The sequence below is a fragment of the Hyperoodon ampullatus genome (genome assembly GCF_949752795.1).
Source record: "Hyperoodon ampullatus genome assembly, chromosome: 4".
In the NCBI taxonomy this organism is placed as follows: domain Eukaryota; kingdom Metazoa; phylum Chordata; class Mammalia; order Artiodactyla; family Ziphiidae; genus Hyperoodon; species Hyperoodon ampullatus.
This window is the reverse complement of record NC_136917.1, coordinates 30,709,397-30,732,949: the sequence shown is the minus strand read 5'-3', so window position 1 is coordinate 30,732,949 and position 23,553 is coordinate 30,709,397. Positions and strand designations below refer to the sequence as shown.

General features: G+C 50.6%; 1 protein-coding gene across 1 annotated transcript in view; it reads right to left on the bottom strand.

Annotated features, from left to right (window-relative positions):
• ARHGEF18 (Rho/Rac guanine nucleotide exchange factor 18) overlaps nt 1–23,553 on the bottom strand; it is a gene marked incomplete at its 5' end in the record, with an annotated part of 91,549 nt that overhangs the window by 13,460 nt on the left and 54,536 nt on the right. Inside the window, 9 exons of the mRNA XM_079703778.1 lie at nt 550–728; nt 2,063–2,139; nt 3,897–4,145; nt 5,039–5,156; nt 7,050–7,175; nt 7,915–8,165; nt 9,529–9,669; nt 9,828–9,940; nt 11,453–11,591. Coding sequence (XP_079559904.1) covers nt 550–728; nt 2,063–2,139; nt 3,897–4,145; nt 5,039–5,156; nt 7,050–7,175; nt 7,915–8,165; nt 9,529–9,669; nt 9,828–9,940; nt 11,453–11,591 — 1,393 coding nt within the window. The remainder of the gene's footprint in view (nt 1–549; nt 729–2,062; nt 2,140–3,896; nt 4,146–5,038; nt 5,157–7,049; nt 7,176–7,914; nt 8,166–9,528; nt 9,670–9,827; nt 9,941–11,452; nt 11,592–23,553) is intronic.

Below are 23,553 nucleotides of genomic sequence, written 5' to 3'. Positions count from 1 at the left end.
AGAGCAGTTCGTTCCCTGGGGACCTCCCAGCGACACGACGCCGCAAAGCCAGCAGAGCCGAAGTCGAGTACTGAGGGGGCTCGAAGAAGACGAAAGCTTTGAGAAGCTTCTGGGCATAAAGGGAGGGAGCAGCAGGCTGGGCATGGGGACCAGACCACCGTCTGTCGGTGGACCAGGAGCCAGGCATCACTCAAAGCCACAGGGCTGGGGTCCTGAGCGGTCCCCTGGCCCGAGGAGGAAGGACAGCCCCCAGTGTCAGTGGGACAGCCCACTAATACAGAGCTGCGGGCCCCGCATCCTCCAGCCACAGACATCTGGGCCTTTTTAGCCATTGTCGGAAGGGGCTGAATGGCGTCTTCTGTCTGCCCTTAGATGAGGGGACAGACAGAGCACCGAGGTGGAACGACAGGGAGGGGAAAAGCGAAGGGGTCTTCCGCCTGCGACCCTCGGCACCCTCGCAGGTGCTCCAAGGTCTCTGCTGATTTGCCAGCCACCAAAGCCAGGGGCACAGCCGTCGGTGGAGGGAAGGCCCACCTGGGCCCCTCTCACCTCTCCACGGCCCTTCGGATGTGAGCCATCCAGGTGTTCCTGTCCTCCTTGGAGCTGGTGTAGATCTCGTACATCTCGGGCCCGCGCAGGGAGGCGCTGATCAGAAACATGGCTTTCTCCTCGTTGGCCACCTCCCTCACGATGAGCTTTTGCAGCGAGATGATGGGGCGCTTGGAGTCCTACAGAGGTGGGGCGGGGAGGGTCACCCTGTACCTGCCCCACAGCCGTGGAGCCATGAGCCGGCGGGGAAGGGGACTTGGGGGGGAGCGGGGGAGGCGTGCACCCTGCTTATCCTCCAACAATTCAAAGCAGAAAGGTTTTGCCACCTGGGGGAAACGGACACTATCGTGATGATATCCTCACATCCTTTTCATGTGCTTGTTCAACGTGCTTAAAAGATGTTTTATAATTGCTAACGCACGTACACTGTATAAATCTCAGAAGATACAAGAGCAGGCAGGCTGTGATGACAAATAAATCTTCCTCCCAACCCTGTGCCCCAAACACCTAGAGCCAGCCAGTATTCCCAATCTGTGGTGTGTCCGACAAGAGATAATGCTCTGACCGAGCAGTAAAATGTGCAATTTTAACTGGTTGTTATGGGCTATACTGAATTTTCCCCCATTCCCCACTAAATCCAGATGCCGAGGTCCTAACCTCAGAATGTGACAGTATTTGGAGACAGGGTCTTTAAAGAGGAGGGTGGGCCCTGACCCAACAGGACTGGTGTCTTTCTGAGGAGAGGCAATCAGGACACACACACACACAGAGGGCGAGCAGGGGAGGCCATGGGGAGCGGACGGCACAGCAGATCATAGATGTCGCATCACCCTTGTGAGCGAACACACAGCACACACGAGGTGGGTTGGCGTCAGGGCGAGACCACCGTTTGGCAAGACAGCGTGACCTATTTCTGGAAACTTCTTGAGAAGCTAGTTTAAGTCCCTGGGAAAGGGGCGAGACTCTGGAGTTGAGTGACAAAGGCCACCTTCCTCTCCAGGTGAACCCAGAGGCAAACGGGTTTGCTGAGCCCCTCCATGGCAGGCACCCACAGGTCAACCAGGTGAGCTGGGGCGGAGGCCGCATCCCCGGTGGACGTGGGCCAGGTGGGATGGGCGGAATCCCAGCCTGACCCCGAGTCCTCCGTGCGCACGGAGCTCCCGGCCAGCTTGGCTCCCGTGACGCGGCTGTGCTGGGACCAGCATGCCGTGGGGCCGACGTGGTCATAGCTCCCAGGGCAGTGGCTGCCTGAGTGTGCATCCTCAGCGATGCGCTAGCTCCCCGGGAAGGAGGGACAGGCTCTCCCGGCGAGGTTGCCCAGGCCTGTGAGAGCCCGGGCGCCCGTGAGGGGAAGGGCCACGGAGGCACAGAGCCCGGGCAGAACTGGGCAAGATGTTGGCGTGACCCTGAAGCCGCCTCAGGCCACTGGACAGGAGCCCATTCAGTACCCCCTTCCCCGGCCTGTGCAGGCAGCTTTCGAGCAGCCCTTTCTGCGAAGGGACGGGACACGTACCACGGAAGCAAAGACGTATTTTTGATCCTTTTCTTGTAGCAGCAGAAGCACGTCCGTCAACAGGACAGCAAGGACATCTAAGGGGAGAACGCAGAAGGAAACATCTTACAGGGTCCCGCCGGGCAGACGTGGAATCCCAGGCCGGTGCCACAGCCCGCGGGCGCCCTTCAACCTGACCCCACCCCATCACCCTCCTGGTTTCAGCTTTTAACGCCAAGCCCCTGGACGCTGGCGTCCTGCTTCCTGCCGTAGCAAAACTCTGGTGCCCGCATGCCCGAGCTTCCTGGTGGCGGCAGGCTCGGAGCCTTGTCCCTGTAGGGACATGGTGCGGTGACCCACCCGGCAGAGCTGGTGCATGTGGGTGCAAATCCTGAGCTGTGTTTCCAACGGGAGCGCTAGCGCTGCGGGAAACGAAAATACCGCCTCCTCGCGGAGCTTGTTCAGACACCCATCCCAATGAGACACCCTCTCCTCACGGAACTCTCTCGCGCTGCAGCCTGCTGGGTTCCTCTAAAGCACTTACTGTGCTTTTCACTGTTTTTGTGTTTACTTCTCTCCTTCTGCCCACCGACTGGAGCCCCACGTGGGCAGGGGCCTCTGCCACCCGCCTCGGTGCCTGGCATGCAGGGGGTGCTCAACTGTAAACTGTATCTTTTGGCTACTCACCTGCTCAAATTAAGAACAAGTACATCCTGTCGTTTGGCTACCTGCGACACCCCCCAAAGATCTTTAAAGAGGCTGATGCCAGTGGACAGGTTAGGATGTTTCTAGAGGCTCATGAAATGGACAGGAAACTCAGGGATGAGCCCCGGGTGCTCTCTGGTCTGGAACCACACCACGGATCTTGAAAGTAGGGCGTGGAGCTCACCCCAAACAGCAGGTGGGATGCTGGGGGCCACGGAGGTCCGTGGCCCAGGTGGCATCCTCTACCCCCACTGGGGCCTGTGACTGTTGTTTAGAATCTTGGGGCCTCTGCTAAATCTGGGGTGTCCTGATACCCCGGGTTTCTGTTCAGGAGTCAATGACTCGGTGTGCCCTCTTCACCCGGTGGCTTTCCCTGTGTGCACCACACCATCTCAACCACTGGACACACAGGGTGCTGGTACGACCACCTCCACCTCGTTCCTGCTCTACTTCTGCGCTTAACCTGACTCAGCAGGTAACCTCTCTTCAGCCGCGACGCAGCCAGGCTGCAGTGGCTCTGTGCCAGCTGGTGCCCATCAATCCAAAATAGTGCTCACTCATCCAAGAAGGTACCCAAGACTCCAAGGTGGTGCCACTGACCCAGGATGGTGTCCACCACTCCAACGTGGTGCCACTGATCCAAAATGGCATCCACCACTCTGAGATGGTGCCACCAACCCAGGATGGCACCCACCACTCCAAGATGGTGCCACCAGCCCAGGATGGCATCCACCACTCCAAGGTGGTGCTACCAATCCCAAATGATGTCTACCACTCCAAGATGGTGCCACCAGCCCAGGATGGCATCCACCACTCCAAGGTGGTGCTACCAATCCCAAATGATGTCTACCACTCCAAGATGGTGCCACTGATCCAAGATGGCACCCACCAACCCAGGATGGCACCCACCGCTTCAAGGTGGTGCCACTGACCCAAGATGACATCCACCACTCCATGGTGGTGCCATCAACCCAGGATGGCACCCACCACTCCAAGATGGTGCCACCAGCCCAGGACGGCGTCCACCACTCCAAGGTGGTGCTACTAATCCCAAATGGTGTCTACCACTCCAAGATGGTGCCACTGATCCAAGATGGCGCCCACCAACCCAGGATGGCATCCAGCAGAGGTGACTGGAGCGGGACTTTACCTTTTAGGCGCCCGGACGTGGTCTTCCAGCACAGCATGCCCTCCAGGTGGAGCTGCCGCTGCAGCATGTCCTCCTTGCGGAAGGTCAGCCCGTTCTTGAGCTTGCTGGAGGACTTGAGGTCCATCTTCCCCGCGATCTCCCTGAGGCGCTGGCCTTTCTCACACTCGCTGACCCTGGCGTCCACTTGCGAGATGATGCCTTTGATGAGGTTCAGGGCCTGGGTCAGGTCTTTGTGGTCCTCGGAGTCAGCTGCCACACACAGCAGAGTTAGTGCTTTCCTTGGTCTGCGTCCACGAACACGATGGAGGCGGACAGGCTACGGGGTCGAGGAGGTGTGTCCCAAGGCCACTGCCCAGAGGACCCTTGAGAATCACCTTCCAACTCGAATTTCCTGAGATGTAAACCCTTCTCCAAAGTAAATGTGACAGCCCAGTGTTTGGTTTTCACCAAGACAGAGCTTCTGTCGAATGCAGAAGCTGAGGTGCAAATTAAGCGGCAAAAACAGCCCCTGCATAACTCCGCTGGCCATTCCTCGGTAAACAGACTCCCCCCTGCCCTCCAGCTCTCCATAAAAGACTCCCTCCACCTCCGGCCATTACCAAGGGCTGGCTCCTCCCACTCCAAGGGCTCTGCTTTCATGGCAGGGGAACTTTGTGCATTTTCCCACCACCCAAATCCCCTGGAGATAAGGGAGGTGCGGTCAGCACTGGCCTGGCCTCCGGGAACCCCCGGCTGGGCTACATGCCCTTCCTCTCTGCCCTCCATGGCACCAGGTATGTGACACGGAGGTCACCTCTGGGCCTGTGTGGGTCACCCAGGGGTGACCTTAGCAAGGGCACTACCTGTGTCTTTTCATCCACTCTCCAATACTGACTGAGGGCTGCTCCAGCCCAGACTGTGCGGGGACTGGGGCGGGTAATGGCAGGCGAGACCAGGCACCCTGGTTGGAAACCCTAGCACCCAGCACAGTGGATTCTGCAAGGTGGCAGCTCAGTTAGTGACTGCTGAGCCCAGCTGAATCCGGAGAACCAGGGACAGATGGCAGAGTGGATTATCTAACCCACTATTAGAATAGGGGGTGGGGAGACAGAGACCCTCCTCCCCACCAAGCACCTAAGGGCAAGACAGGAGAGCTACCGTACCTTCCGTGTTCTGAATAATACGCTCCACCAGCACGGGGTACTTGGTTATGCGCTGGGTGACCAGAAGGATACACTCCTGCACGCCGAGCCGCCTCACGATGGAGAAGTTGCCAATTCTCTATGAAACGGAGAAAACAAAGCCATGCTGCGAGGGTGTCTAATCTCCCGCCACATCAGTTCATGGTCGGATATCGAGTGATATCCAGTTCACGGTCCCTCTTCGGCTTATGGGGACCTTTTCCTTGCCGCTTTGCAGGTACTTGAAAGCAGGGACTGCCTGCTGTATACAGAAAGGCCACAAAGGCAGAGGCGGCCTCACCTGCTATAAAATGTGGGCCCCCGCAGAACCCATTAGGAAGAAACCAGCCGGGGGGTGGGGAAGTGAGTGGGGGGTGGTTATGGGAATCGCCTGGAGAGCTGTCCATCTGCACACGCACACGCGCAGACCCTAACCCTGCTGATGGCCATCGGGACCCTCCAGACGCGGCTGGGCCGGTGCTCTCTGAACTGGCTCCCTGGCTGCTGCTGGTGCACGCTTCTGGCTACGAGCCTAAGAAGTGGTCACCTGAAGTCACTTTGTTTCCCAGCCACATCATGTGGCTTGCGGGATCTTAGTTCCCTGACCAGGGATTGAACCTGGGCCCGCGGCAGTGTAAGTGCCAAGTTCGTAACCACTGGACTCAGGCCCCCAAACGACCCTCTCCTTTTCACGTCTACCCACTGCCAGGATAATGGAGTGAAAGCTTTTTAGAATTTTTTTTTTTTTTTGGCCACACCTCATGGCGTGCAGGATCTTCGTTCCCCGACCAGGGATCAAACCTGTGCCCCCTGCAGTGGAAGCACGGGGTCTTAACCACTGGACCGCCAGGGAAGTTCCCTGGGGTGAAATTTAACAACCCTGCATCCTTAACTCTAGACCTTTAGTTGCTGGATATCACTTCAGGGTAGAGTCCTTGGGGTACAGGCTGCAGGTGTGGAGCTGTTGTGGGGTGCAGTGGGCCGGGGCTGCCTCAGGGCACATGCTGACCAGGCGCCCAGCAGCCCTGACCCAGGAGTGCCTCCCAGGATGCGGGGGGCGGGGGGGTCTTGCCCGACTACTGGCTCAGCTCCTGGGCCCTGAGCACTTGCACACTGCTGGGCAGAAAGAAGACAGGTGTGGGTCATTCCACGGGCTGCGGGGGATGCATGGGGACCAGACAGGGGAGGAGGTGATGAAAGGACAAAGGCTTAGAGGAAGGCAGGCCTTGCATCTGCCAGAGCATCCGAGGCAGAGCGGGTGGCTCTGGAGGGCCGGTTCCCGGGGCAGGGCGGCCCCTTGCGAGGACACTCATGTCCCCTCAACGGTCTGAGGACCCATGGTCATCCACTGAGGGGCATCTCAGGGGCCACCCTGCTGCGGCAGGAACAAAACCCTAGGCCTGCTTTGCTTTACACCCGGGGATTCTCCAGAGCTTTCACCACTGTGTTCTGAATGAGTTTGTGGTTAAAAATGAGACAGAACCTTGAAAAATCACTGCCTTATAACAAGTTGTTTATAATCCCAAGCTCTCCAAAAGCCTACAGTTCTGGGGGCGGGGGAGGGGACGGGGAACAACCTATTGCAAAGAGGATACTTCTTTTTTTTTTAAATTAAAAAAATTTTGGGGGCTTCCCTGGTGGCGCAGTGGTTGGGAGTCCGCCTGCCGATGCAGGGGACGTGGGTTCGTGACCCGGTCTGGGAAGATCCCACATGCCGCGGAGCGGCTGGGCCCGTGAGCCATGGTCGCTGAGCCTGCGCGTCCAGAGCCTGTGTTCCTTAACGGGAGAGGCCACAGCAGTGAGAGGCCCGCGTACCGCAAAAAAAAAAAAAAATTTTTGGCCACACCGTGCAGCACGCGGGATCTCAGTTCCCTGATCAGGGATCAAATCCGTGCCACCTGCATTGGAAGCGCGGGTTCTTAACCACTGGACTGCCGGGGAAGTCCTGAGGATATGTTTTTAATTAAAAATAAATACTTTTTTTTTTTTTTACCTTGATCAAGTTTTGAAATTTCTTGTTTTGCTGCAGCAGCAACTTGTAGTGACTGACGGCTTCGTTGTGGCCGCTACAAAAGACACCGTATTTTTCTTTCATTCTCTCCCCGTTTTCACCTGAAAACTGAAGAGAGGCCGTGGAGGCGTTACTAGAAGGAAACACAAAAACTGCCAGGGAACGTTTTCACCTCATTCGCCTGACTCTGCTAAAACGCAGATTGACTTGACTTGGGATTTCACTTTCTTATCTGGCTCACTGGCACCCAAACAGAGAAATGCTTCAGTACGTGGCGTCTCAGCACAAGGTACCGAAAGGGAAAAGGAGAAAACGTCTACAAGTCACAGGTGCTTGTAAAACATCCCGAAATCCGAGAAAGAAAAATAAATTTAAGTGGAAGAATGTTAGAAAAATTCAAAAGCGAACGGCATCTTCTTCTCGTGAATCCTAGCTAGCTGACTTGGGATGCTCTGGGCGCTCCGAGGGCAGACGAAGGGTCCTGGGCCCCCTCTGTCAATCTCGGTCTCGGCCCAGAAGTCCACTCAGAAGTCAGCTCAGGGTCAACGGCCCTACCATGGATGGCTCTGGTCCAAAAACCAAACAGCCGTCAAGACCAAAAAAAATAAAAGCCAGCCAACCAAACAAAAGCCCAGAACACCCACTGGATAGTGTCTAGACGAGTGCGTTCGCCATTTAGGTCTCTGTTTCTAGGCTGGTGGCACGATGCGTGGCTGTTAAGGAGCCGGGACTTCAGTCCTTGGGGGCTGGGGCTCTCAGTCAATGGGGGGCATGTTCTTTCTGCATTGGAAGGAAAGAGACGGGGTAGGGGCTGGTCCAGGCCCTGAGCCGCCCTGGCCACGCCTACCTGCTGTACCAGGAGGTCCCCGATCTTCTGGACGATGTAGTTGCGGTCACTGCCCTCCTCCAGGGACTCCTGACGGCGCTCCTTCAGCCGAGACAGGAAGTGGCCGTGCACCTCCAGCAGGTCGTCTGCGCCCGGGAAGAGGAGGCTGACGGTCTTGGGGCTGAACTGCAGCTCCTCCCGCAGGGCCTTGGAGTAGACCTTCAGCATGATCTTGAGCGTCCGCACGTGGTGGGCCTCCGTCTGCATCAGCTCTGCCCGGACAGGGACGCGGGACTTAGTGGTGCGGGGCCAACGCCCCGGCTTGGCCCTCCCTTGTCCCGCGACGGGCCAGGCTGGCTTCTCAGGTTTCCGCGAAGCCCTCGCCCTGGTGGTCTGACAGCCCAGGGGCCAGGCTTCCTGTCTTCCCCGGCCCAGCAGTGCTGGGGGCCCAGCTTAAGGGGGCAGCGAGGGGTGGAAGCACATCAGGAAAGACAGGACCGGGATGTGCGCTGGGACCTCAGATGCACAGGAGGGGTTCCTGCCTAATGTCAACCGAAGATGTTTCCAGGCTGTTTGAAACAAGAAGACTGTTCTGACCAACACCCCGCCCTGGGATGTGAAACTTGCATGTCAGAGACCTGCCCCAGACTATAACTGATGGGGAAAGGGGAGCTCCAGGGAGGACTTTAATTCACTGTTAAAGGCAAAGAAAGATTCGATTTTGTGATGGAGTTCCTCTGCCATTTAAGTCAAGGCCTTGAAGTTGTTAGAGATGAAACAGAAGTCAGTGGCGCTGGCCGGGGCCAGGGTCGCCAGCCACAGGGCTTGGAAGGACTCTGCGCTTGCCCAGCAGCGGAGACAGCGTGACACAGGGCTGCCCAGAGGGAAGCGACGGACTGCACTGCCCACCCCCCCCAGGCAGGACTCCTGGCCGGGCTCAGGCTCTCCTCCCCACCCACACCCCAACCTGCTCTGGCCCTGGCAGGGAGCTCAGTGTGCAAAACGTGGAAGGAAGTGAGTGTCCACTGGTGAGTGGAAACCACTGAGCAGTGTTGGGGGCCTGGAGGGGCCCACGGGGGGCACCCAGCCCAGGGATGAGCGGTGCCTGGGAGATGTGGTTTCCACGGCGACTGCAACATCCCATATAAGGACAGCGGCTGCCCACGGCCAGGTTTTCCAACAGCCGGTGGGAAGGGGCGCCCACCCCGGAGCAGTGCTACAGTCACATGCAGAGAGGGACCTGCCTCCAAAACCTCCACCAGGCCCGGGACTGTCTGTGGTCACCAGGGATGACTGGGATGGGCCCAGGCGGTCTTCTCTCCCGGGGTCACCAGCAAGGTAAGGACGAGTCAGGACTGGGCATTCGGTCATTCCTGTCCTTGGGGACTGGTTCTCACAAAGCACCGTCCGGCCACCTCCTTCCCGGCCCGGAAGGCAGGGCTACCCTGGGGCAGTAGGTGGAGTGGGCCACACAGTCTCAGGGAGGGTTAGCAGTGGAGCCCTGGCTCCCAGATGGAATTAATAAATTAAAAAAAAAAAATCAAGAAGAAGAGGGAGGGGGAGGGGGAGGAGAAAAAGACAAAGAAGAAGGGGGAGGGGGAGGAATGGAAGGGCTGGCGTGGCAGGCCTCCTTACCATAGAGCACATCCTGCCTTTTCACCACCTCCCTCTTCTGTTTCTTCACATATGCGGGGTCCACGGAGAGGCTCCAGGACTCAGCCTCGAACTCGTGGGCATCTGCTTCGATCTCACGCCTCAGCGAGGCAGTGTAGGGGTCTGAGGGAAGGATAGGAGGCCGCTGCTCAGGGGCCCGGGGCCTTGGCAGGCTTGGGGCTGCCCCTGTCTGTGCCGCCTGGATGCCCGGATGTGGGTCCCGGTGCCTCCCAGTGAATGGAGACCACCTGACACCCGAGAAAGAATCGAGGTGACGGTACCTTCTATAAAGATGGAGTCAGTGTTCAAAGATGTAAGTGAAAGAGAGTCATCGGCTGCCTGCTTGAACTTCAGAGACACTGTGTCGGTTTCATCCATCTCTCCTGTGACTGGTCTAAATGGAAATCATAAAACCAGTCATTTAAAAAAATTGCATTACACACACACACACACACACACACACACACGCACACACATTCTACAAAGGCAAATCACGTTATTACTCAATCTGATTAGATACTATTTGAGAACTTTCTGGCTATCAACATAAGCCTTAACTCACAGAACATTTTGAAAATTAGGAGACTATCTGTCAGTGTGACATCAGGTCTTCTTCCATCAAAACTGCCCTTTTTTGGTGGGGGAATACAGTTGATGTACAATATATTAGTTACAGGTGTATAACATAGTGATTCACAATTTTTAAAGGTTATACTCCATTTATACTTATTAAAAAACACTGGCGATATTCCCTGTGTTGTATAATATACCTGTTTAGTTTATCTATTTTATTTTTTTTTAATAAATTTATTTATGGCTGCGTTGAGTCTGTTGCTGCGCGCGGGCTTTCTCTAGTTGCGGCGAGCGGGGGCTACTCTTTGTTGCAGTGCTTGGGCTTCTCATTGTGGTGGCTTCTCTGTTGCGAAGCACGGGCTCTAGACATGCGGGTTTCAGTAATTGTGGCACGCGGGCTCAGCAGTTGTGGCTCGTGGGCTCTAGGCTCAGTAGTTGTGGCGCACGGGCTCAGTTGCTCCACAGCATGAGGAATCTTCCCGGACCAGGGCTCGAACCCATGTCCCACGTCCCCTGCACTGGCAGGCAGATTCTTAACCACTGCGCCACCAGGGAAGCCCTATCTATTTTATACATAGTAGTTTGTGCCTCTTAATCCCCTGCCCCTGTCTTGCCCCTCTCCCCTTCCCTCTCCCCACTGGCAACCACTAGTTTGTTCCCTATATCTGCCATCCAAACTAACTTCAATTTAATGTTCAAGTACATTCTAAGGGTGCATTCATTATATGCTTCCTTTCCTGGCCACCGGAGCCCTCAGGAACCCCTGGAATTCTTTCTGGCCAGAGTAGGGTGGACACAGCCTCACTCCCACTTGAGATTGGAGGGAGAATCCTTTCTAGAGGAAAAAGAAAATCAGCTCCTTTCCCCACCGACTCATCCAAGGATCACTGCAGTGACTTTTTTTTTTTTACATGAGGTTTTCTACCTGAACGCTGCTGAATGCAATATTACAAGAACCACCTCAAAGTCCTAGGAAAATCGGATTAAGGCATGAATAACAGGACACAAACTTCGCGGCAACCTCAGTGGGCTTCCAGCCTCGTCTGGAGGACACAGAGGAGCCCTGTCCAAGGGCCCTTCAAGAGCAGGAAGCAAACTGGCTCCAAATGGCCGAGGACCCCCAGAACACATCATTTTTGAAAAAGGAAAAGGAGTGAATCTCCAAAGCAGGTGTTAACAGCAATCTTGCCGCTTGGTGGGGCTCTCCCCAACCCCCACTACTGCCCCCACCGAGGGTCTCCTTCCGGAGAGGCTGCCCTCGGGGTCCCTGAGGAACGCCACCCCTGCTCCCTCCCTTCGCCAGCCCCTGTGGCAGAGGGGCTACCCGACTCACCCAAGTCTCGTCCCCGTTCCCGCCGGGCTGGGTGCTGGCTGTGGACCCCCCTTCTGCGAGACCGTCATGCCGACATTCCTGGCCAGGCCCGGGCTGCCATCGGACAGGAGGGTGGCCCTCGGGTGCTCCTTCAGGGAGGCTGCGACGGAGGCAAAGACAGAGCTGGTGCTGAGGAAGTGGGCAGGGTAGCGGAGGTGGCCCGTCCGGAGGCCCCGCTCCGACTGGGGCTGCAGCACGGACAGAATCTTGGAGGTCAGCAGCTCGTTATCCAGAAAGACGTTCTCGCTCCACTTCCTGGGAAAAGAGCTGTAGAACGAGAGCTCGGGGCGGCCGTGGAGCGAGCTGGCCCCCTCGCTGCTCTTGGAGTGGGTGTTCCCCATGGTCACGCTGGGGGCGCTGAGACCCGGCCGGGCTGTGACCGTTTTTATAGCCCTGGGGGTGATCCTTCTAGAAATGGAAAGCTGCTTCTCTTACTGTATTGGCTGAAGCCTTGGGTATGGAGGGCAGGAAGTTGGTCCCCGCTGTGACCGTTTAGTGTGGAAATTGCACAGTATTTTCTCCGCAGGGAAAATAAGAACAACACGACAACTCCTCCACCCCATACCCCTCCGTCTTGGTAGGGGATAAAAAGCAAAGAGCAGTTTACATCCACCGCAAAGAGTCTTAAGATCACGGATTGGGAGCTTGTGCCGACATCACACACATCTCCGATTGTAATTAATCTGAGACCGGCTGTCAGGATGATGCTGAGACGCAGAGACCATGGGGTCTCTGGTGTTTGGCCGCACGCGCCACTGTTCGTAATTGCTCTGATAGAATTTGACTCCCAAGGTTGATGAGAGGCCCTGATCCTATATTATAAGGCGATCGTAAACCAACCTAACACACAACAGGGGCCCCGAAGGGTTGTCTGCCCTCATCTGCTCGTTAAGAGTTGGGATATTACTGTTGATGCCAACTACCTCCAGTAGATCATATACTTGAATATGTTCTTCCCATATGTTCTATGTTAATTCATTCGATCCTCTCAATAAGTATCAAGGTATGCAATCTTATCTTCCCCTTGATAAATAAGGACAGTGAGAATTAAGAAGATATGTACAATGTCCAGTGCCACTTATATTTGATAAATGAAAGCCCATGACCTCACTCACAGGACTACCTGATTCAAATCTGCAAGTTTTTTCATACTCGGTACTAGCAAGAATTTGTATATTCTATTAAGGTCATAATCTACAGACAAGTATTGATCTATTATAATTATACTTGAAGTACATGATTTTTGTACTGGATTTTGGACACATACACCCAAACACATACATACACACACATAACAAAAACAAAAACAAACAACAACAAAAACAGAAATCTAGCATCAGATTGGATATTGAATAGAAAGGATGTTGAACACAAGTAAGAGACAAAGAGTCAAATTATTTAAAAAAATAATGTGATATTAGAATAAGTGTTTAAAGAATGTGAATGTAATTTTTACCTTTTCAAATTAAAAAATATGTAGTGAAGAGAAAAAAAAGAGTTGGAATGTTCAGATGTATTGTACCCACTGATCCTTCCCCATCGATGGAAAGATGCAGCTCTTGGAAAGCCAGGCTGTCATTAATGAAGCTGTTTTTTCTTTTCCTCCTCCTATTTGACAAGTCGACCATTTAAGTCAAGCCTAGTTGCGACGGGCCGCTTGGCTAATTTACTTATTCTCAGGGTGAAAGCCACATTTGAAAGCTTTGCTCTAAGACAAACAGCAGCCTTGAAAAGAAATCTGGGGACTTCCCTGGTGGTCCAGTGGTTAAGACTCCACGCTCCCAATGCAGGGGACACGGGTTCCATCCCTGGTCAGGGAACTAAGATCCCGTATGCTGAGCAGCATGGCCAAAAAAAAAGAAAAAAGAAAAAAGAAAAAAAGAAGAAATCTGTCCAGTGGCCTTCCTGACACGGCTCCTGGGTCCCCAATGCACCCACCCACCAGTTTCTCTATGTCACACAAGGAAAGTAGTTGGGACTCTGGTTCTGAGCAGCATGGAGACTACGTGATGCCATTTGGTCGGTGACCTCAAACATCCTGATGTTGTGATCATAAATAGCTAACAATGGCTATTATCATAGTAGACAAAGGTGACAAGGCTGTTCGTTCACATACCAACACTCGTTTGCTATGGTGAAAATCATAAATGGAGGCCTCCACGGTCCAGGGCAGGCACTTCCTGGCATTTCTACGTCCAGTGAACTCCACCCAGGCAATTATGATCTGGATGTACAAATATGGGACAAATGCTAAAATGAAGACTTTGCCCGGCATCCTGGTGTGGCTGACAGATTGTTCCTGTGATCCGAGGTCCTGCCTGAAGTCAGATGGATTCTGCTTTAATCAAACAGCCCACGGGAGGAAAAGTCACCCTAAACACCCTCTAAGAATCACTGGCTCCAGAGAAGTTTTAGAAAATGATCGGTAATGCTAAATCTACGATAAATGGAATTAGATCTTCCTTGGATGATTAAGAAGACACTTTGAGGTTTTCGTGTCTTGGGGGTCATGATTAGGGGCCCCAGGTACAACTGGACTCAGAAGGATACAAGGGGTAGAATTCCAGCTAAAAGAATGATGAACTAGCCCCCTAAACGTATGATATAATTTACTTATTCTAATCACTGTCTGTCTCCCCAGTAGAATGGAGGACAGTGCCTCCCACAAAACAGGTGCCAAGAAATCACTGTTTCACGGGGTTTTATTTAGCCATAAAAAGAATGAAATTCTGGGGTTTCCCTGGTGGCGCAGTGGTTAAGAGTCCGCCTGCCGATGCAGGGGCCACGGGTTCGTGCCCCGGTCCAGGAAGATCCCACATGCCGTGGAGCGGCTGGGCCCGTGAGCCATGGCCACTGAGCCTGCACGTCCGGAGCCTGTGCTCCTCAACGGGAGAGGCCACAACACTGAGAGGCCCGCGTACCGCAAAAAAAAAAAAAAAAAAAAAAAAGGACACGTGTTTGCAGTATGAATTGAAGCAAGAATGCAGGGCACGGCCTGTTCAACCTCAGCTGGGAACGTGCGCCTTAGTGACTCACATTTTTCACCGCAAGTGTCTCTGCATGTGACTGTGAAAACACCCCACAAGTACTGATTGGAGGGTTACAAATACATTTTAGCCAGTAGGTGAATTTGCAAAGACAGAATCCTGCATCCATACAATGGAACAGCATTCATCTAAAGAAGAAATGAGATGCTGAAACATGCTCCGATGTGGATGGACCCGGGAAATATCCTGCTGAGTGAAAGTGGTCGGGCACACAAGACCTCTTACGCAGTGTAGGATTCCATCTATAGGAAACATGCAGAATAGGTAAATCCACAATGACGGAAAGTAGATCAATAGGTAGGTGCCTAGGACTTGGGGACATTGGAGGGTGACAGCTAATGGGTATGGGGTTTCTCTTGGGGGTTCTAAAATTGATTGTGGAAAAAAAAAAGGGGGAATTCCCTGGCAGTCCAGTGGTTAGGATTCAGCGCTCTCACTGCTGAGGGCCTGGGTGCGACCCCTGGTTGGGGAACTAAGATCCCCCAAGCTGTGCAGCATGGCCAAAAATAAATAAAATAAAATAAAACAAAATAAAATAAATTGATTGCAGTGACTCTGAATACACTAAAAGCCACTGCACTGTACACTGAAATGGGTGCATTGTATGATACGTGAATTATATCTCAGTTAAAGCTGTTCAGCGGATAAACTCCTGTGAAGAAGGGTTACCTTTCTGCAGAACAAGCCCAGTGCTTTGTAGGTTTCACACCCAGTATGACTTAGTCATGCTGCCCCTGGCTCTGAGACAGACAGGAATCTGTATTCATCCTGCCCTCATGTTTTCCTAAACCAGACAGCCATGGTGAGGCAGACAGGGGGTGGTGGGTCACTGGGATCTGGGCTGTGCTGTCGGCACAGCCATCGAACCTGATTCGGAGCTTAATTAGCACCGTCTGCCCACCGCTGAGAGGTGCCATCGATCGGCATGCTCCTGGCCCGCTGCGACAACCGGTCCACCACAGAGGGGACCCAGAGGAGAGCCAGGAATGACAATGAGAAGTGAACGGTGAAAATGGAATAAGTTCTTGGCCCGGAGGAAAAAACACACCCGTTCTTAGCCACAAACAGCAGCCTGTTCTCATGATTTTTTTTTTTTTTTAAACCTGTTTTGCCTCGGTTTCTTGAAGAGTGGTCTCTGTGAGCAAATCAGACGACTAAGCTGGTGTGACAGCTACGATGATCCCACTTTGGGATTTTACTTGGACAACAGACCCCACGCCACAAAGTTCAGGTTAATAGGGGCTCATTTCTAGCGTACTTAGGCTCCCGAGTGACCTGCAGTCTATAAATCCTCTGATACACAAGCACAACCCCATCAGCCCTTGGGGGAACGTAAGGACCCTCGAGGGAAGTCCATGAACAAGACTCGATAGTTAAGAACCTGTTGAAAGTCATTTTTCAAGGAAACTCATTATGACATATCAAGTGACTATCTTAATTGGGCTTAAACTGTCCTTTATAATCTAGAAGCATACTGGCTTCTAGAAACACCAACTTCCAAGCAAGAATTTTATATTCTAACCAACAAGGACCTACTGTATAGCACAGGGAACTATACTCAATATCTTATAATAACCAGTAATGGAAAAAAATCTGAAAAAGAATATATAGATATATATATGTATAACTGAATCACTTTGCTGTACACCTGAAACTAACACAACACTGTCAATCAACTATACTTCAATTAAAAAAAAAGAATTCTAGGCTTCCCTGGTGGTGCAGTGGTTGAGAGTCCACCTGCTGATGCAGGGGACACAGGTTCGTGCCCCGGTCCGGGAAGATCCCACATGCCGCGGAGCAGCTAGGCCCGTGAGCCATGGCCACTGAGCCTGCGCGCCCGGAGCCTGTGCTCCACAACGGGAGAGGCCACAACAGTGAGAGGCCCGCATACCGCAAAAAAAAAAAAGAATTCTGTATTCTAAATGGCAGATTCCTCCTGCTACTTGATGGGAAAGTAACTGGAAACATCTTTGGGAGGCAGCTGGGCCCGGGCACAGAGGTCCCTGCAGTTTTCTGCAAAAGGCCATGCAGGGGACTTCACTGGTGGTCCAGTGGGTAAGACTCTGTGCTCCCAATGCAGGTGGCCTGGGTTTGATCCCTGGTTGGGGAACTAGATCCCACATGCCGCAACTAAAGATCCCGCATGCCACAACTAAGAAGTCCGCATGCCGCAACTAAGAGCCGGAGCAGCCAAAATAAACAAACAAACAAATAAATAAATATTAAAAACAAAAAAACAAACAAAAAAACCACCAGCCGCCCGGCAGTTTCAAAGGCTTGGCTTCGAAACAGCTGCCCATTTTCTCATATTTGGTGAGGTCCTAGGCCCCTCTCCCTGCCCCCATTCTTTGTGTCTTCGAAGACTTTTCTCTCAGGCTGCGAGTGCCACCTGTCTCTGGAGAGTTCTAGCAAGCACGGGCTGCGGGCGAGTGTTCGAGAAACAATTAAGAAAATCTGATACCAAATGAAGTTTTCAGTTCACAGTTCCCGGCTTGGCAGCCACCTGGGAATAGACTAAATCAATGCCGAGACAACTCATTGATTTCTCTGCCCTGCTTCAGTTGGATGTTACAAAAGCAAGACAGCATAAAAAAGAAAAATACAGGAGGGGGAACCCCCCCCCAACCCCAGACCTTAACCCCATGCCTCAGAGGACAAAGAGAGAAGAGAAAAAAAAAAAGAAAAAAGGAAAAAAAAAAAAAGGCATATTGGGGCTTAGAAGTATGAGCCAGAAAGAATACTCTTTGTGAACCTGAAATTAAAAAAATACACAAGCCCCCCGCCACCTCCCAAATTACGTCAAACCCAGCAAACACCACTTAAAAAAGAATTGTGGGATCTTCTTGGCTGTGTGTGCAGAAGACTTAAAAATCACAAAACAGTATAGAAGTAGAAATAACCTGTACTGCTACCACTCAGTTAATTGCTTCTGGAATGAAGATTTATAAGTTGAGAATTAATGTTTAATAATGAGTGATCTAGAGATCTGTGTTGAAAAATCCCTCATGTATAGCAAAAGGATAATATGGCAGCAAATATATATTTTTGGTGTAAATATCATGCAGGACATGTGGGTTATACCATCAAGCGATACGCTTGCAAATCACTATTCTACAAAATAGTTTGTATAACTCTATGGATAATTCCGGAAGTTAACGCAGAAAGGACCAATGGCCATGTCCATGGGCATAAAAATGAACCTCAACTTAAACTTCATGCTTTTCACAAACAAGAACTCAAAATGGACCACAGATTTAAACAGAAAATGTAGAACTATAAGACTTTTCAGAGCTAACATAGGAGAAAATCTTCAGGAACTGGAGCTTGGATGGGTGAAAGAGTTCTTTGCTATGACACCAGAAGCCTGATCCACAAAAGAAAAATATATCTTTAAACTGACTTTGTCATAATTAAAAACATTTGCTTGCGGAAGATCTGTTAAAAAGGATGAAAAGACAGGCTACAGAGTGGGAGGAAATATTTTGCAAACTGCCTATCTGACGAAGGACTAGCATTTAGAATATATGACGCACTCTCAAAATCCAACAGTAAAAATACAAACAACCCATTCAGAAAATGAGCATAAGAGATGAAGACTACATTTCACCGAAGAAGATATACAGATGGTAAAAAAGCACGTGAAATGATGTTCAAAATCATTTAGCCATCAGAGAAATGCAAAACCACCGTGAGCCATCACTACCAGAACGGCTAAAATAAAAAAACGGTGATGATGCTAAATGCTGGTGAGGATGTGGAGAACTGGATCACTCATACATTGCTGGTGGGAATGTAAAAGGGTGCAGCCACTCTGGAAAACAGTTGGGTGGTTTGTAAAGAAAACTAAACAATTGCATTCTTGTGTATTTATCTCAGAGAAATGCAAAACTCCGGTCCAGACAAAAACCTTTACATGACTGTTCGCAGCTGCTTTGAGGCCAAAACAGGAAACAACACAGATGTCCTTCACTGAGTAAACGGTCAGACAAACTGCGGTCCATCCATGCCACGGAATACTACTCGGCAAGGAAAAGGAACTGTTGATAACACACAGCAACCTGGGTAGATCTCACGGGCGTTATACTGAGATAAAAGACAATCTCAAAAGGTCACTGTATGATTCCATTTATGTAACATTCTTTTTTTTGGCTGCACCGAGTGGTTGTGGGATCTTAGTTCTCCAACCAGGGATCAAATCCAAGCCCCCAACAAGGGAAGTGCGGAGTCCTAACCACTGGACCACCAGGGAATTCCCTATGTAGCTTTCTTGAAATGACAAAATTATAGAGATAGAGAAAAGATTTGTGGTTGCTGGAGTTATCAGTGAGGGCGGGGTGGGCGCGTGAAGAGTGGGTGAGAATATAACGCAGAAGGTCAAGGGCCATCTGTGGTGATGGAACAGTCCTGGATCTTGAGGGAAGTGGTGGCTGTGGGAATCTACACATGTAATAAAATGGCATTGGACCAGACTCACATATTGTCCAGATGACAATTTCCTCATTTTGACATCCTATTATATTGTAGTTACAAAGAAGTAACCAGTGGGGGAAACTGCGTGAGGGGTACACGTGACCTCTCTGTACCACCTTTGCAATTTCCTGTGAATTTGTAATGATTTCAAAAGAAAAAGTGTGAAACAAACAAAAGCATCACCACCAACAAAAAAAAAGAAAGAACACTCATGCCCAAAGTCGTAAACAGCTCCGGCTGCCATAATAAAAAAACAGATTGGGTGGTTTAAACAATAGAAATTTATGTCTTACAGTCCTGGAGGCTGGGAAGTCCAAGACTAAGGTGCCAGTAGATTCAGCCTTTGCTGAGGGCTTGCTTCCTGGCTTCAGACGGCCACCTTCTTGCTGGGTCCTTACATGGTAGAGAGAGTGAGCACAAGCTATCTAGGGTTTTTTCTTATAAGGGCACTAATCCCGTCATGGGGGCCCCACCCTCATGACCTCATCTACTCCAATCATCTTGCAAAGATGATCCACCTCCTATTACCATCACGCTGGGGGCTTAGGGATGCAACATGGGAATTTGGGGGGAACACAATTCAGACCAGAACACAGTGAATAAAGCCGTGTTTCCTGCGAACTCATTTAATTCCAGAGCTTCTCTTATCACTCACTGGACACCTCAGCAGAAAGAACAAGCAGCCTTCCTCTTTCTTCCCTCCCTTCATCTCTTAGAGGGAAGGCCAAAGGCACAGTCTCTTAAGAAGAATTCCTGCAGACGGTGATGGACACTCAACTGAGACCTCAGAGAGCAGTTCTGATGGCCAAGGAGGAGGGTCTGGGAATAGTGCTTTATAAGAAAGCAGGCTTGGGCTTCCCTGGTGGCGCAGTGGTTGAGAGTCCGCCTGCCGATGCAGGGGACACGGGTTCGTGCCCCGGTCCAGGAAGATCCCACATGCCGTGGAGCGGCTAGGCCCGTGAGCCATGGCCACTGAGCCTGTGCGTCCGGAGCCTGTGCTCCACAACGGGAGAGGCCACAACAGTGAGAGGCCCGCGTACCACAAAAAAAAGAAAGCAGGCTTGGAGACATTCAGAGAGGGTTACAATGAAAATGAGAAATGCCCGAGGACCTCATGGAGAGTCACCATAATTTGGGAGAAGAGACTGTGAGAGTATAAAAAGTAATGAGAGGGACTTCCCTGGTGGTCCAGCGGTGAGGACTCGGTGCTTCCACTGCAGGGGGCATGGGTTTGATGCCTGGTTGGGGACTAAGATCCCACAAGCTTCGCAGTGCGGCCCAAAAAAAAAAAAAAAAAAAAAAGAGCCACCCAACGGGATGTGGGGCTGCTCCACTGAGAGTGGCCGAACGCAAGACTTTGTCCTGGCTAGAAACCTGGGGACTTCGTGCAGAAGCCTCTGCCAGGGGCCACCATGTAAAAGAGAAATGCGCAAAGGTGTGGATGGTAAGAAATGATACCTGGCTGAGAGAGCTGCCAGACGGCCTAGGCCAGCCATCCCTGCCTGTCCCCGACCTCATGGGAGAATCTGCCCTTAATGAGTAAATTCCCAACATCACTGCAAGGCACAAAAAAATTTATTTGGGGACTTCCCTGGTGGCGCAGTGGTTAAGAATCCGCCTGCCAATGCAGGGCACATGGGTTCAAGCCCTGGTCTGGGAAGTTCCCACATGCTGTGGAGCAACTAAGCCCGTGCACCATAACTACTGAGCCTGTGCTCTAGAGCCTGCGAACCACAACGACTGAGCCCGCGAGCCACAACTACTGCACCCACGTGCCACAACTACTGAAGTCCACACACCTAGAGCCTGTGCCCCGCAACAAGAGAAGCCACCATAATGAGAAAACTGTGCCCCGCAATGAAGAGCAGCCCCTGCTCACCTCAACTAGAGAAAGCCCGCACGCAGCAATGTAGACCCAACGCAGCCAAAAATAAATAAATAAATAAAATAAAATAAATTAAAAAAAAAAAGAAAAATATTCTTTGTTATTAGCATGAATGTTAAATACCGTCATCCCTCGGTATCCGGAGGGGATTGGTTCCAGGGCCTCTAAGGATGCCAAAATCCCAAATCCCAGGATGCTCAAGTCCCTCACATGAAATGGCAAAGTATCAATACAGTTGACCCTTGAACAACACGGGCTTGAACTGTGCAGGTCCACTTAGAGTGGATTTTTTTTCCCACTAAATATGTGCTATAGTTCTATACAATCCGTGGTTGATTGAATCTGAGGATGTGGAGCCACAGATATAAAAGGCCAACTATAAAGTTATACTCAGATTTTCGACTGCACAGAGGGTCAGCGCCCCTACCCCACCCCCTCGCACTGTTCAGGGGTCAGCTGGATCTGCATAGAACCTATGCACACCCTCAGGTATACTTTAAATCATCTCAAGGTTACTTATCATACCTAATACAATGTAAATGCTAGGTAAATAGTTGGCTGTGAGTGCAGCAAGTTCAAGTTTTGCTTTCTGGAAGTTTCTGGAGTATTTTTGATCCTTGCTTGGCTGAATCAAGGATGTGGAACCTGTGGACATGGGGTGGGGGCAACTGTACCTTGTCTGCTTAGCTAAGGAACTGTCTGCCTGTGTCTAGAGAAAAGGGAACTGCGTGATCTTTTTTTTTTTTTTTTTTGCGTGATCTCTTATGCATATGTATCTTGCTGAAAATTAATCTGAGTAAAAGATTTTTGGAAAGCTCAGGTCTGAAATGACATTTCGCTGGGTACACCTGACATTTGTGAATGTTATGTTACCGAACAGGGCCTGCAACTTAGGAAGCATATGTACCTTAAAATTAAAACAAAAACAAACAATAACAAAAATGAATGGCCAAGGAGGCTCCTCTCTCTGAAGTGGGTTGGTTGGCAGATAACCTGGAGGTTCATGACCTGAATAGCATTTTCCTTTTCTCCAATGACATCAATGAATATGTTGGTACCAAAATGCAGTGATTTTTTTTTTTTGCAGTGATGTTTTATAATGAGTAGATGCCTGCCTACTGTGATTATAGATAATTCCTCCTTTGTTTGGTTTTGTGTTAAGAGTTTACTTTTGAGAAGAAGAAGAAAAGAGGGGTTTATTTCAAAGACCTGATATCTGAGATTAAAGGGGGAAGGGGGGTCTTAAAAATTTGGAAAATGAACCCAGACAAAACTATAATTCAAAAAGATACATGCACCCCAATATTTGCAGCAGCACTGTTCACAACAGCCAAGACATGGAAGCAACCTACATGTCCATTGACAGAGGAATGGATAAAGAAGATGTGGTACATGGTACCACATGTGGTACATGGAATATTACTCAGCCATAAAAAAAGAATGACATAATGCCATTTGCAGCAACATGGATGGACCTAGAGATTATCATACTAAGTGAAGTAAGTCAGACAGAGAAAGACAAATACCATATGATATCACTTATAGGTGGAATCTAAAATACGACACAAATGAACATACCTATGAAACAAAAACAGACTCCCAGACATAGAGAACAGACTGGGGGGTGGGGGTGGGGGAGGGATGGATTGGGGGTTTGGGATTAGCAGATGCAAACTAGTATATACAGGATGGATAAACAAGGTCCTACTGTGTAGCACAGGGAACTATATTCAATACCCTAATAAACCATAATGGAAAAGAATATAAAAAGAATATATATAGATAACTGAGTCACTTTGCGGTACAGCAAAAATTAACACAACGTTGCCAATCAACTATACTTCGATAAAATAAAAAATTTGGAAAATGATTTGATGAAGGATCATGAGGAGTAAGGAAAGGGGGCAGGATCTGAAGGAGGAGGATGAGGGGCTGCCATGGAAGACCACCAAGTTCAGATTTTCAAAGGCTGGTTATTAGAACTGGATGATGCTTAACTGCAAAGGGTGACAACATAGGGAAGTAGCTCAACAGTGAAATCCACTAAGCGTAATGTGGGCCCCTGGGCTGGATCTTGGCACAGAAAACCTGGTGAAACCTGAATAAAGTACAGAGTTTAGTCAACAGTAATGTGAACATCAGGGGAAACTACGTGGGGGGGGTATAAGGAAACTCCATACTCTCTTTGCAAGTTTTTTATAAACTGAAAACTATTCTCAAATGAAAGTTTCCTTTATTTTAAATAAAAAGTTAAGTTCAGGAGGAACTGAGCCTGGTTAAAAACAAAAGAATAACATTTGAAAAGGTATGTGTGTGCAGGTGCTCCGAGTTATGTTTCAAAAGGGCAGGAATGGGCCAGGCCCCTCTTGGGACAGAGGGAGGGAAGTGACAAGTAATCGAAAATATTTAGGGACACCCATGTTCACAGCAGCATTATTCACAATGATGCTGAGGTGGAAGCAACCCAAGTGTCTATCGATGGATGAATGGATAAACAAAATGTGGTCCTTTCCTAACATTGGAATATTATTCAGCCCTAAAAAGGAAGGAGAGTCTGACACCTGCTACAACAGGGATGAACCTTGAGGACATGATGTTCAGTGAATGAAGTCAGACACAAAAGTACAAATACTGTATGATTCCACTCATGTGAGGTC